General features: G+C 36.0%; 1 protein-coding gene across 5 annotated transcripts in view; it reads left to right on the top strand.

The window, feature by feature from the left end:
- NKAIN2 (sodium/potassium transporting ATPase interacting 2) overlaps positions 1-15958 on the top strand; it is a 996342-nt gene that overhangs the window by 803818 nt on the left and 176566 nt on the right. For all 5 annotated transcript variants that reach the window (XR_009605258.3, XR_009605256.3, XR_009605257.3 and 2 more), the window contains one exon: positions 13169-13369. Coding sequence is in view for 2 of the 5 variants with exons in the window: in XM_060616558.3 (XP_060472541.1) it covers positions 13169-13369 (201 nt within the window). In the remaining 3 variants the exon portion in view is untranslated. The remainder of the gene's footprint in view (positions 1-13168; positions 13370-15958) is intronic.

Here is a 15958-nt window from a genome sequence, read left to right on the forward strand (position 1 = left end):
TTCAAAACTTCTCAAGTCATTTTTTGACACGCTTCAGATAATCATCAATAAATAGAAAATGATATTTTGAAAAGGATGCCTCCTTTTTGTATGCAAAATGAAAAAAAAACTAATTGGAAGGAAGCACATCTTCTAGATAGAGCTAGGTTGTGGGGAATACAGCTACAATATCAGCACCATTTCTAGGATGAACTACTGTCTAATGAACTAAGGTGCCACTCTCAACTCTCCAACATTGCAACAAAATGATTGAAGTGTTTCTTTCTTTCCCCATATTTGTGTCTCCAACTTCTAATTCTGTCTTCCCTTACACTTCTGGTGACAATATCCTCTCTTCCTAAAGGAGACTAAGGAACTAAGTGCTCTCTTTCTATAAAAGTGATGATAAGTATTTTTCTCTGTTTCTTAATGTTTTCTTCTCGCCAGCGACCTTTCTACCAGTAGCCTCTTGGCCTTGTGTGTTACAAAAGCTGCAAAGAGCATTTTGGCAGCAATCCAAATGAAATAGGTATATATATTTAAAGGTGTTTTATTTAGACTTAGAGGTTTATTTATATTTGTCTCCACAAATTCTAAGCGGTATTGATCTATGTACTTGCCAGGATAACACTAGACAAGAAACAAATCTTACCACCTAAAAAAAATTCTCTCATGAGAGTAACTTTATAAACTAAAATATCTTTAAAAGCTTCATCATCCAAATGCATGGCAAATATAACTCTTCTATAAATGCAAGGTACAATGAATTTTGGATTAGAGCTGACAAACCACTTAAGAGGACATGTCAAGGTCTTATAGCGCTGAGTAGGTTTCTGAGCAGCATTTGGAAATTTTTGAAGTAAGTTGTATGAATTATGTGTCTGCATTTTTTATTCTAGTACATTCTCTTAAAGAATACCAAATATCATGTTTTGGCAATGATCGATTGGGTGACAAAAAAAAAAATTCTTGAGAGGCAACTAGGTCCAATGAGAGTGCATGAAGTCAGACAAAAATAGGTTTGAAATCTAGTTTTATCCTTAATAAAAAATAAGTTAATAGAGTTATAAATGCACTCTCAGTCTCATTTTCTTTCCTTCTGTTAAATGAGGATAGTAATCCCTACCTCTGAATGTTGTTGAATGCATAAACTTTACTCCTTTCTTTTTCGCAGTGTGTATGGCCTCAAATTTAACAATAAGTTGCAAAATTTATAATAGACTAGGAGACATACTTATCTTCGAGATGAAAAGACTTATGGAGATTTTATAGAGAAAACTCCTGTTGACTAGTAAATTTCATCTCCAATTATGCCTGTCCTCAATAACTGAAAAATGACTATGAAGCCCATCATTAATAACCTTAACACTTGGCTCCTTTTCTATCTTGCTACCATTTTTTTTTGTCACTTTCTCATGACCTTTCTCTTCCAAGAGAATGAATGAAGAAAGGAAAGAGCATAAGACTCTGTTAGCATCTCTGGTAACAACTTTAGCCAGGAGACATTTTGAACTATGGATCAAAATGAGATTGAGTTCCCAATTCAATTCATGACAAAGTAACATCCTCGGAGGCAATCACAGATGCTATCCAAGTCAGAATTTCTGACCTTGGGAAAATGTCAGTGTCAGTATTGGGGGTGGGCTGTATATGTAGGTGGGATACTGACTGGCAGTAATGGTGGGGAACTATTAAGGAGAACATTTCAGTGTTCCTTAAATGTTTCCAAGCCTTCAATATCATCAGCACCTGTGTGCCTCCATACAAATTAAAAATCCACATAAATGTGCTTTATAAACAGATGAAATGGTGGCCTTCAGGTTAGTACTAAAATGGCAGTAACATTGTCTCTTGAAATAGCTAACCTTTATTTTGCCTCCCTAAGCCCCTAGAGTGAATGCAGATCACTTTTTAAAGCTCTTAGACAGGAAAGGAACACTCACAAGATGGGAAAAGATACCTGCAGGGAGGGAACAAACGGGAAGTGACAAAACAGCAGGAAAAGCTGCCTGAAGAGGTTTCGGTACATGGAAAACTATAAAGTCAGTGAGAAGTTGATCTTTCATTATTGTAACCAGCTGAGAAAATTCTGCCTCTAGCATCTGCTAGTAAGGGTGTGAGAGAGAGAAGACTCATTTTGCCAAACTTAGATCCTACTCCTAGCTGATGGGTCCTAACTTTAGAAGGTTAAAAAAAAAATAGGACTTTTGAGCCTGGAGGTTCGATTAACTTTACCATTAGTATAGAGGCTTCCTTATTGAATTATTTTCCCTTCCTTCTTTTCCTTCCCTTCTCTTTCCCTCTTTCCTTCTCTTTCAGAACGTTACAAGGATCACGTTAAAACAAAATTCTCTATAGTTCAGATGCAAAATTTTTCTTCAACTGAGAGCTAATATGCATTTTTTGAGCAGGAACAGTGACTATATTTGGGGCTTAACAAACTCCTTTACCCATAAGAAGAAAGCAATTAACCAAGATAATATTGCTATTCATATACATATATAAAGAAGTACTAGGTATAATATTGTGGTGCTCAAAAAGGAATGGAGTTAATCAGGAAAAGCTTCTTAGAAGGAGTAGCCCAGAGTATTAATTTAAATGCAGAGAGATATACAGGATGTTAATAGGAGGTATTGAGAAGGATTTTATTAAAATGAGATTTTTGCAGCAGTGCTCAGAATGCAGAAAGTGCAGACCAATTGTTAGATAACATAAAACATTTATCTGGACTAAGAAGGCAGTGAGGATAAGATTTAGAAAAGTGAAATAATGGCCTTTGTTGGAACACAGACATGAGAAACCTGCTTTAAGGCAAGAAAAAAATGAAAATATATAATAGCAATGATTAAACATTTTATATTAAATCTTTAGTGAATTTTCGTATATAGTGAGAATAAACACAATTTGTTTTTAAAACTCTAAATTTTAACAATCCAAATTCCACTGGACTTTCCTCATCTGTTTCTAGAGCTATGGCTGTAATGTTTTCCTGCTCTCAGAAATATTTGTAGAAATCTTTTCTTGAATAACTCATGACAGGAACTAGGAACTGGAGTTAACACCAGCAATGCTTTTACATTGTAGTATGATCCATATGCATCCAAATCTCACTTACCCATTGTTGAAGATTCTAAAAGAAAAGGCACGGGTGTATATCTGATGCCCCATCTACTTCCCTTAGGTTGGTCATATAGTAGGATGAATCACATCTTTGGATTTTGAAGCTGGTAGATAAGAACTTCCTTATGTTGTGGGCTGCATTCCTACATATGCAACATTCATTCAACCTGTTAAATAAAGCGTATTTGTAATTTTACTTATCTTTGCAAATCCATATTTTCTCAGCTTCTTTTTGGCATCTTGAACAATATAATTTGCTTTCACTGATTTTCGTATGTTACCAGGATAAATTTAGCATCGGGGTTTTTATCTGTAAATCTGCATAGATCTATGCATATTTTAACAGAAAAATACAGCTATATTTAGGGCTAGAATATTAAGTTCACCGACAGGAAACAAGCCATGGATGGTGATAATTTTTAAGAAATTTGCAGGGATTCCTATATCCATATGTAGATATTGGCAATAAGATGTAGAGTGATGCTCTTTGGTGTTATTTTAAACTGTAACCAGTGTATATTGGCTGTAAATAAATAAGAGTTCATTGAAAAAAAAGTGATTCTTGGTGTCAAATATAGCCTTCCCCACTATCCCAACTACTGCATCTTCAGTTAATACAGAATATCATTCAATCACAAGGTTTCTTTTTTTTAATATTTATTTATTATTGAGAGACAGAGACGGACAGAGCATGAGCATGGGATGAGCAGAGAGAGAGGGAGACACAGAATTTGAACCAGGGTCCAGCCTCTGAGCTGTCAGCATGGAGTCCGCTGTGGGGCTCGAACTCACAAACTGCGAGATCATGACCCGAGCTGAAGTCGGTCGCTTTACCGACTGAGCCACCCAGGCGCCCCAGTTACAAGGTTTCTTAACTACTTTTTTGAGTCCTGACAACTAAATATGCATGCTTTTATTAATATATTTTGACATCCCAGAGTATTTTTGTTGTTAAAACTTGCTTCTTTCCATTAAGTGTGCTTGCTGGCATTATTCTAATATCATTACGAGAAGTATGTTTTAAAGTAAAGGAGGAGAATGCTGATTTTTTCACATTCTTCCTCTGAGTGCCAAAAGCAGTGATTTTGGTCCTGCCTCCCTGGAGCCTTGTAGAGCTCAGGACAATGGTATGGGGTGAACAAGGTCAAGGATTTGAATTTTACAGCATGAGTCTTTACCTCCATAATGACTATTGTTCAAAACAGTGCCTCTACTGTTCTCTTCTTGTTGCCTGCACTGGCCTGCCCCAATCCTACAGGAGAAATTTACTGCAGTACCTCTTGGTTCATGTTTGGCAGTGCGGATGTCCTGTTGTTGATCAAACATCTTTCAATAAGCCCAGATGTTTGTTCTGGCATTTAAGACCCTGCCCAGTCTAGTCCCAAGTCAAGATCTTCCAATGGAATGTTATACTACTCCTTCTCACAAACTCTCCCCTCATAAAATTAAAGCTATTTAAATATCCAAGTTCTTAAATATACAAATACTCATCGCTCTGCAATTTTATTTGGGCCCTCTACTTAAAAAGATCTTCCCCCCACCCCAAGGGTTGTGGGCCTATCTAAGAAGGGCCCCTTTTCAGGACCCAGCGAGAATTCCCATCTCTAGGACACTGTCCCACTGGAGTATACAGGCATCATCACACTCTCCAAATTTCTGTGAATAGATTGTCCACACTCTTCAGGTATTTATCAAATACTTCCTTATACTGTTACATTTCCTCCTTCTTTTTTAAATTAATTTATTAATTAATTTTATTAAAAAAAATTAAATCCAAGTTAGTTAACATATGATGTAATAATGGTTTCAAGAGTAGAATTCAGTGATTCATCAACTCACATATAACACCCAATGCTCATCCCAACAAGTGCCCTTCTTAAAGCCCATTACCCATTTAGCCAACCCTCCCTCCCACCACCCCTCCAGCAACTCTCAGTTTGTTCTCTGTATTTAAGAGTCTCTTATGGTTTGCCTCCTTCTGTTTTTATCTTATTTTTCCTTCCCTTCTCCTATGTTCATCTGTTTTGTTTCTTAAATTCCACATATGAGTAAAATCGTATGATATTTATCTTTCTCTGACTGACTTATTTTGCTTAGCATAATACATTCTATTTCCAACCACATTGTTGCAAATGGTGAGATTTCATTCTTTTTGATTTCCGAGCAATATTCCATTGTATATTTATACCACATCTTCTTTATCCATTTATCAGTCGATGGACATTTGGGCTCTTTCCATAATTTGGATATTGTTGATAGTGCTGCTGTAAACATTGGGGTTCATGTGCCCCTTCAAATCAGCATTTTTGTTTCCTTTAGATAACAAAAATACCTACCTAGTAGTCGGTACCTAGTAGTGCAATTGCTGGGTCATAGGGTAGCTTTATTTTTAATTTTTTGAGGAACTTTCATACATTTCCTCTTTATACCTTATCCTCGAAAAGAGATAATAGGCCCCATAATGTTAGGGGTCACATCTGACATCACTTCACATTTTTATGGCCTGGTAAAATGCTTTGCATATAGTAACCGAATAATTTAATATGTGTTAGCAACTATGCTGCTAACTATAACCTAATTGCCATTTGTTACAAAGTGCAGCTTCTAGCCTTTCTAATAATGTTGCAGTCTAGACATGAGAACATATCAGTTTTCAATATTATTATTCCAAAAGAAAAACTAAGTAATAGAAAACTCCAAGAATCTAAGAAAACATTTGTTTTTTTTTAATTTAAAAAAATTTTTTTAATGTTTATTTATTATTGAGAGACAGAGACAGAGCGTGAGCAGGGGAGGGGCAAAGAGAGAGGGAGACACAGAATCTGAAGCAGGCTCCATGCTCCGAGCAGTCAGCACAGAGCTTGACGCTGGGCTCGAACTCACAAACTGAGAGATCATGACCTGAGCCAAAGTCGGACGCTTAACTGACTGAGCCACCGAGGCGCCCCAACATTTCTGATTTTTTAAACTTAAACTCAAAATTTCTCTCCCACCCTCCACCTTCTACTGTCTACAATATATTCTCCATTGCTTACTCTTGGAACACATACATGCATGTATGCTCTTCTTCAAATGCCAAAAAACTGGGAAAGTAAATTTTAGCTTTTTATTGAAATTCTGAGATGTTACTAGTATCTGTTTCTCATTTGCTTTTCAACTTTTTTTTCCCATCAAATGCTTATTCTTTGTTGAGCAATTAAGCTCTTTGTGTTGACCTGAATGCATATAGTCTTTGTCAGAAACAACTTTTTAGTGCTAATAACAGCTTTCATGTAACACATCAGACCCTGTTATTTTGAAAATTGACATGACCAATAATGAGGTCCTTTAATCTGAACTTTTTAGAGACTTACTAAGAAGATGAATAAATATATTGATATAAAGGGTGGTTTTTTCTTTTATTATTATACTGATCTGAACATATTATGGAAGTTTTCTTTAGATTCCCAACTTTTAAATCTTACAGTTATGAGACTATTTTATATGTTTTTCAAGATGTACCCATTCAGAATGCACAAGTCAGTTTCCGGATTTCTGTCTTATTTTGTGCTATCAAGACTTGTTCTTTGTCTCAGAAGTTCTTTTAATTTTGAGCTTAAACTTATAAAATATATAGGAATTAAATAACCTATTGATTATACGTGGAACAGTTCACACAGAAATTTCTGTTGCATTTAAAAGGGAACTTCAGGGAGAACTTTCTTGTCTGTTTTACCACAAGGAATTTACATTTTGTGGTTAAAATAATGCATGTGCAAAAACAAAGTTTTCTGTTTAAATGTCTCAGGAGGATAACTGAGAATATACGATAATTCTAGGATTCTTCCAGTTAATGATTGCTGGTTAAAGCTATTCACGTACTTATATTTCATCCCCAAACTCCTCCAAAGTGATATGAAAGAATAAAAAAATTGTAAACTAACAGTAAAAGAGAATAGGAGTGGGGGAAGGGTAAGAAGTGTCATCAGTTTCTGGAAGATAGAAAGTAGACGGGGATTTGCTAAGTGACTTAACAGAGTGGAAAAACCTAAAACTTATTATGAACATGCAGAGAGGGGTTCCAATTTATAGATTCGACCTATAAAAATCTTCAAAAGTCAGGATTTAGAAGTAGATGGATTGTGTGAGGTACAGGACTGAAAATGGGAGTAGATTGAATAATCTGTTCAAGAAGCAATTAGACTGCCCCAGGCTTTTCCTTTAATTGATATAACCAGACTTCTCCTCTGGACAAGTGAGACTTTTGAGATATAGGCAAGCATGAGCTAAATTTCTGAACACATGAGGATTGCTAAAGACTGCATACCGGAGTTAAAAAAAAAAAAAAAAAAAAAAAAAAAAGGTGCATACAGTGTAGCAAAACCAGCAACCCCTTTCCAGTTTCGCCCAGGCATGCTAAGGTCTGGTGCGTCTCTACTCCATAAGCAGACTGGAAGACCCAGAACAAAGCCCTACAGATCCACACAGATCTAGCATTTGGAAGGCACTGCCCAGTCATCATATGTGACGGGTACTTGCTGACTATACTACAAATGCATAACAACTGCTGAACAAGCTTTAGTTTCTCCTCTTTGATCTGAAAGAACAACCAGAGATCACCAGACTTCTAAGGAAAGGCTCTATACATTCCTACACTCCAATCAGGACCCTGTTGACACAAAATAATATGAGATATATTTCTTTAACTCCTCCCATGACCCAATTCTGGGTTATTCTGTTTCTTTACTTGAATTCATTTTTCTCTGTGTGTTAATTTCTATGCTGATATTTTGATATATTTATGTATTCCTTGTCCATTTTCCTTACCACATGATGAATACTCATAAAGGCAGGAATGTTGCATATGGCACATGGTAGATGTTTAACTAATTATTAACTAATCATTATTATTTATTGATTTATTTATATACTTATTTATTTAGTAAAAATAACTCAGATAAAGCAAGAACAGTGTGGGAAACACAATTCTTAAAAAATAATACATCAGAAAACTAAGAAAAGTTATAGCCCAGAAAGAATTGAAAAGTACTAGCTATACAAAAGCAACAATTAGAGAAGAATAAATGGCTCTTAGAAATTCAAAATATTAAAAATAAAATATGCAATTCAATATAACACTGCGAGAAGTTGGTAAAGAAAATCTCCAAAAGAGTAAAGAGAAATGTTAATATATGAATACTAGGAAAGAAAAGATAAGAATATAAAGAGGTCAATCCTAGAAGTCAAATGTCTGACTAACAGAAATTTCTATAGTAACAGAAAAAGTAGAGGGGAGGGAACAATTTAAGATAAAATGTGAAAATGTTTCCTAGAATGGAAGGAACAGTTTCCTGGATTGAAAGTCCCCCCAGAAGCTCAAAAAACTTAGTGAATTAAAAAATAAATAAATAACAATAAAAAATAATAAAAAATTTAAAAAACCCATCAAGGTACTTCAGAACCTGAAATTAAAAGATTTTCTTTCTTTTTTTAAATGTTTATTTATTCTGAGAGCAAGAGAGAGAGAGAGAGACAAAGCATGAGCATGAGCATGAACGTGAGCAGGGGAAGGGCAGAGAGAGAGGGAGACACAGAATCCGAAGCCCGTTCCAGGCTCTGAGCTGTCAGCACAGAGCCCGATGCAGGGCTTGAACCCATGAACCATGAGATCATGACCTGAGCTGAAGTTGGAGGCTTAACTGAGCCACCCAGGTGCCCCTAAAAGAAGATTATTTCTACCTGGATAAACTTCAGAAATATCATGTGGAACCAAAACAAGTTAGAGGTTTTACACATGTTATTGTTTTCATTTTCCATTTATTACGTGGGTATATATTTGATACACAATGTGACACTAGTTTCGGGTGTACCATATAGTGATCCTACATCTCTATACATTATGCTCGCTCAGCCCAAGTGTAGCTACCATCTGTCACCATACAACCCTATTGCAATACCATTCACTATATTCCCTGCACTGTACCTTTTATTCCGATGACTTATTCACTCCATAACTGGAAGCCTGCATCTCCCACTCCCCTTCACCCATTTTGTGATCCCCACCACTGTCCTCCCTGCTGGCAACCACCAGCTCTCTGTATTTACAAGTCTGACTCTGCTTTTCGTTTGTCTGTTCATTCATTTGTTTTATTTTGTTTTGTTTTGTTTTGTTTTTAGATTCTACATGAATGAATATACACATTTTAAAACCTGAAAACAGTATTTTATGTTATTAATGAGTAGATAAACATTTAGTAAAACTACAAAAACTTTTCATGAGAATACTAATCCAAAACCATGACAGTAATTATCTATGGAGAAGGAGAGAAGGAAATAACGTTTAGGAGGAGTACAGAGAAGGCATCATTTATATGTATAAATTTTTATTAAAAGAATGATAGCAGCAGTGCAGCAGAAGATTTCAGGAGGCTGAGTGATGAGTATAATGATATTGCTGTAGTACCCTCTACACTTTTCAGTGTTTATGAAATATTTCAGTACTTAAAACGAAAAGATGTAAGAAATCAGAAAAAAAAGAAAACAGGTTACATAAAAAATTGCAGGAAACAAAATGGTATCTGATTCCTTAACTGTTATAATGGAAACCAGAAGATAATGGAGAAATATTCACCCACTCTGAGGGAAAATCATCCTCAACCAAGAAGCATACATCCAGCCAAAATATCAATCAACTAATATAAAAGGTGGATGAAAACACGTAAGACTTAACATCATTCACCTATTCTTAAGAAACTAATGGAATTTGTAACCTAAGAAACAAGAGAGAAAACCTAGTAAAAGGCATGAGAGCTGTTAAGAAAAATTGCACCAGACAATTGTTAAAATGGGAAGACAGATTTTCTTAACTGCTGTAGTAGGGAAGAGAGATGTAAGTAGAGAACTGAACTCAGCTCCAAGTTAAACAGGCACGAAAGGTTTTATTCATGACTATTGCAATAGAGGAGAGAAATTGAATTCAATTACACTGAAATAAAAGTTGGGAGGATTTTTAAATGCTGGGGTGAAAAGTACCTAAGGACATTATGGGGAAAGTTAGTCAATGTGATTAGGCCATCTGTGTTTGTTAATTGTTGCTTCTCAGAGTTAGTTTTCTACCTACCCACAGGCACTGAGAGATAGGGATGCTCTCTTTCTTGACCATTACATTTCAAAGAAATGGCTCAGAGGGCCATAAGAAAGACATTCCTGAGTTTTAGAAAATTTGCATCTTGAAGGAGCAGACAAAGAATTTATAATTGCAAGTTTTCTAGAGAAAGTAAAGTCAAGGCCTGTACTCAGGAAGAAACCTGCTTAGTCAAACTGAGGGGAATATGAAGGTCATCTTAGTCAAATACAGAAAACTGGGGATCCAACAGAAGAGAGAACTAATGATATTAAGTGAAGTCCATGTCCAACTTTATGTATCAATTGCATAGAGCCTGATGAAAACAGAAGCCTGTGAGATTCCAGCTCAGAGGTCCCCAGGAAAAGATACACAAGTTAGAAAAGAATTGATCCATTCTAAGGTGTTAGACCAAGTAGAATTTAATATTGAATGAGTTTTTATAGCTCTACTGGTCTTTTTAAAAAGAATTAGTGATAGAAATACTATAGAAAGAGAGTAAAAAAAAATAATAAAACGTGCCACAAAATGTAGAGGAATCAATAACACAAAGATAACTGGAAAATCCCCAAATACTTGGCAATTAAAGATACATTTCTTTTTTTTTTTAAGTTTACATATTTATTTTGAGAGAGAGTGCACACCAGAGTGGGGAAGAAGCAGAGAAAGGGAGAGAGAGAGAGAATCCCAAGCAGGTTCTGCACTGTCAGCACAGAACCTGACTTGGAGCTTGAATTCATGAACTATGAGATCATGACCTGAACAGAAATCAACAGTCAGATGCTTAACTGCATGAACTACCCAGGCACCCCAAGGTACATTTCTAAATAGCACACAGGTCAAAACAGAAATCTTACACCTGGGGGTGTAACACAAATTTGTGTTTACATTTGAAATAACCTGCTTGGGACATCTAGGTGGCTCAGTCAGTTAACTGTCCGACTCTTGATTTTGGCTCAGGGCATGATCTCAAGCTTCATTAGATTAAGCCCTGCATTGGTCTCTGTGCTTGGGATTCTCTCTCTTTCTCCCTCTCTGCCCCTCCCCTGCTCATGCACCTGCTCGCTCTCTGTGTCTCTCTCTCTGTCTCTGTCTCTCTCTCTCCCTCTCTCTCTCTCAAAATAAGTAAACATTTAAAAAATCAAAACCGTAAAACAGTGGAAAAAATCAATTAAATCAAAAGCTAGTTCTTTGAAAAGATCAACAAAATTGAAAAGCCTTCAACCAGGCTAAGAAAAAATTAGAGAAAACACAAATTACTAATAACAGAAATGAAAGAAGGGGCATCGCTACAGATCTCATGAACATTGAAAGGATAATGAAGGAATATTGTTAACAACTCTATGCCCACAAATTTAATAACCTAGGTAACCTGGACAAATCCCTGTAAAGATATAATCTGCCAAAACTCATACTAGAAAAAATAGATAATTTTAATAGGTCTATATCTATTAAAGAAATTCAATAAATAATAACTTTCCAAAACAGCAAACTTCAGGTCCAGATGGTTTCACTGGTAAATCTACCAATTTGATTTAAGAAATCATACCAATTCTCTATAATCTGTCCCAGAAGATAGAAACAGATGGAAAACTTTCTAACTCACATTATGAAACAAGCATTAACCTAATACCAAAGCCAGACACAGACATTGTAGGAAACGAAAACTACAGATAAATACTTCTAATGAACGTACATGCAATTATCCTCAACAAAATATTATCAAAATGAATCCAATAACGTACAAAAAGAATTACATACCACAACCAAGAGGGATTTATGTCAGATATACACGACTTGTTCAACATTCAAAAATCAGTTAATCAAAAATGTAGACACTTTTTGTTTAGCCATTTTCAGGTTGCAAAGGATACTTTGAAGACTTTGTGAAGAGGCTTGAAAGAAAGAGAAATTGCTTGCTCCCTCACCCCCTTTCCTGCCCATAGAGATCATGTGACTCATAGCATACTTCACTCCAGAGGAATCGTCCACCCAGTCTCCAACCCCCCCTGGCCATTTCAGCTGAACACTTTCATACCTTCAGTGTGAGTGAGTGTTAAAGGTCACAAAACCTGATTTAAGATATTTTCTATGCAGGATCTGCCTAGTTAATTCAGCACCTCATTTTAGAGTGAGAATAGTTGGCATCTATTAACTGGTAGCACTATCACTGAGATTGAAATAATTCCATTTAGAATTCATCTTCCTTGACTTGCTGAGTACCAGAACATGTTCACTGTATTCCTTTTAGCCATTCTCTTTCTGGAAGACAACCTTTATCCATGTGCCATTAATAGCTCCATGTTTGTGTATGTGATTATAAGCCAAGTGCAGAAACTCTACCTTCTATTCCATTTATACCTACACATCACCTAACGTGCTTAACTTCATCTAAAGAGTTGTTGACTTATTATCTCCACCCTGCAAGAACTTGCTAATGATATTTCCTAAGAAATGTTATGACCAAGTAATATGTTTTATTAAGTAAAGTCTTATAAATTTTAGCTTTAGCCACATTACATTAAATTTTGCCAAACTGAAGTAAAAATTTAATATTTAAAATGTGTAAAAGGTAAAAGTTCTCAGGTTGAGAGTATAGCTTATTTAAAATAAGATGAACTTCACTTAATAAAATAGTTTAAGTCACTCCTTTTGTAATAAATTATAAGTCCTCAAAAGTAAGAACTCTTCAGTGCTGCAATTAATGTCAGTCACTGATAATTTTACTAATAAATATTTTTATTTATATTATTGTAGTCAGGCCAATAAATGAAATCTATTAGACACAGAACTTTCAAGTGGAACTAATAGTTTTATTTAAGATGCTTCCTTTCTGCCCATAAAATACAGTGAGGGGAGGGAGAAAAAAAAACCCACATTTCCAAATGGAAAACTCCAAGTCAGTCCAAAATAAGCTGACTAACATTTATAAAGTAATTCTCATCCTTATAAATTGCCTTCTTGCAGGAAACAGACCTTATCCTGACTTTTAATATTTCAATGCACCGATCTTGGTGGATGGAGAATGGACCAGGATGTACGGTGACATCAGTGACACCCGCACCAGACTGGGCCCCAGAAGACCATCGCTACATCACGGTCTCAGGGTGTTTTCTGGAGTACCAGTACATAGAAGTGGCTCATAGTTCCCTCCAGATTGTCCTCGCAGTAAGTTTTGACAGCCAACCTCTCCTTCTAGTGCTTCTGGAATCGTTTTATTTCCGTGCAAATTCAGTGCACACAAATGGAACCTGTGGATAAAGTGTGGCTATTTGCTTTTTTCTAGTTAATGCCCCCTTCAATAGGGGTTTGTCAAGTTAAACCAGGGCATAGTAAAAAGTAATCAATCAGTAAATCAATAAGTAGGCTTTGGCATCATCAGCATTTTACATAAGAAATCCAACCATCCAAGGTTTGATCATTTGGCTTTTGGTAAACAAGAGTTTCCCAAAGATTCTTGCAGAAAGATCAGAGAGCCTTCACAACTAACATGCTAAAATGCCTAGATTTATAAGATTTCAGTGGATACTTTCCTGCCAGTGTTTATTTCTGTCTGTGCTGCTAGCCCCTGGAATTCTTCATTTGCCCATATTCTTCTTCCTACATTTTCTGAAGGTACGATGCATCACCTGTAATCATTTCCCCTCTCTTTCAAACAGTTCAGCTTTTCATAAATTGTACTTCTAGGACTATCATGCCTCCATATTTCATATTATTAAACTAATAAAGAACTCTCCCTCCACTAGGAGTCAGTAGGAGTTACAAATGATTCCTATGTATTTGTATACAGTATTTGTAGAGCATATCTGTATAATATATCCCTGTTATATAAAACATATTATTTTATACTGTATCACTATGACAGAGATAAACACATCCTTTTCTCAAAAAGGACTTTTGCTAAGGCTAAATGCATAATTTTGTAGGATTTATAAAGACAACTTTATTATACATGTCTCCATTTATTTATTACAGATCCTATAGGTATAGTTCTACTTATATTTTCCTTAGACTCCATGTAGATCTGCAACTGCTATGCATAGCCTTGAAATTGTTAATGACAAATAATGCAAATAGAATCTGCTCTTTGCATTTCTTCAGTTAATTACTTTGGGAATGATATTAAGTCACAATTCTTAAATAACAAGACATAACAGGTTGTAGATAGAATGGCATAAATTAGTTCACATAAAATTCTTCTAGAACAACAAAAAGAAAGACCATGTGAATGTGTATGTATCTGATTATGCAACTAATATATAGTTATTATATTTTTTAAAAGGAAGAAAATATATACATGTGTATACATACATACACATACACACACATAAATTACAATGGGCTAAGTGCTAGTATGTGCAACCTGAGACACATATGTGCAACCTGAGACATTTCTTAACTAACACATCCTTCCACAACAGTCTTAAACGCTAGACTCGTCATTTTAATTATCTTGAAAAAAATAAGGTAGATTTGATGGGACAGAAAAAATTATTTAATTAGTTAAAATCCTATTTAGATGAAGTGTTCATTCTCAAAAGAGAAAAATAAAATCTTTCTGGTATTTGGGGACAGATTATGTGGTAGAGAGGGCTTTTAGATAAAAATTCCCCCACTGGAACTCACTTTTTTACTGTACCCACACATTTTGGAAAATTTCCACTTATGTGTCAAGTATATTATAAGGATATAGTTTATGTGCACAGATAGTTATATGTGACCATTTTAGAGAGCAAGCCATCACAGGATGCAGCCTCTTTACCCTCATAGGACCCTCATAGGGGGTCCGTACCCTTTCCACCTGTTTCTTTGGCAGTGCTGACTGTGGATCACCTGAGAGTAAGTTAGGGACAGTGTACCCAAGCCAGTTACTTGGAGAATTTTCAAAGACACTTTTTGCCTTTGGGCTTGCCGTACAACACCTGCTGTAGAGAAAACCTAGCATTTCTTAACTAGAGTTTTCAAAGGGAAACCAAAATGGGACTTATCCTGAACAATTTGTTCCACCTACTAATTGGAAGCCTTCCAACTAGATTTTCCTGTAGTCATTCTGATCACTTCTGCTGTCATGGTTAAGAGATGGAATAGTGTTGGGACACCTAGGTGGCTCAGTCGGTTAAGGTGTCTGACTCTTGATTTCAGCTCAGGTCATGATCTTGCAGTTCATGAATTTGAGCCCTGCATTGGGTTCTGCACTGACAGTGTGGAGCCTGCTTGGGATGCTCTCTCTCCGCCTCTCTCTGCCTCTCCCCTGCTCTCTCTCTCTCTCTCTCAAAAAAGAAATAAATAAACTTAAAAATTTTTTAAGGGCAAGGTTCCTCAGGATACAAACCAGGTGCAAATAGGTATATTTTGGGGATTGTAGTAGACAGAGAATACACTTTGTGCAGTATATAACATAATATTGTCTTCTTAGCTCCATCCTGCTTTTTGTAAAGTCAGCTAAATCCCCACTTCTCCTTGTTTCCACCAGTCTTTGAAGCTGCCCTCTCTTCCCGGGTATCTGGCTTGAATCTGCCTTCATGAACTGCTGCTCTCCCAGCGACTGCTCTTGCCTCACTCCAAATCTTTCTAGCTCATTTCCTCCAACTTTACTCAGCCTTTCTTTCACAGATTCCTGACCCCTGGCAATCCTGTCACCCTGTTGTTCGGTTTTCTGCCAATCAACTCTTAGCTGATTTGGAAATTAGCATTCACAAAGCCCACATTTGCATCGCACATACATAAGATATCTTCCGTCTACAGCCAAAAGAAGAC

Source organism: Panthera onca, chromosome B2 (genome assembly GCF_046562875.1).
Source record: "Panthera onca isolate mPanOnc1 chromosome B2, mPanOnc1 haplotype 2, whole genome shotgun sequence".
Classification (NCBI taxonomy): Eukaryota; Metazoa; Chordata; class Mammalia; order Carnivora; family Felidae; genus Panthera; species Panthera onca.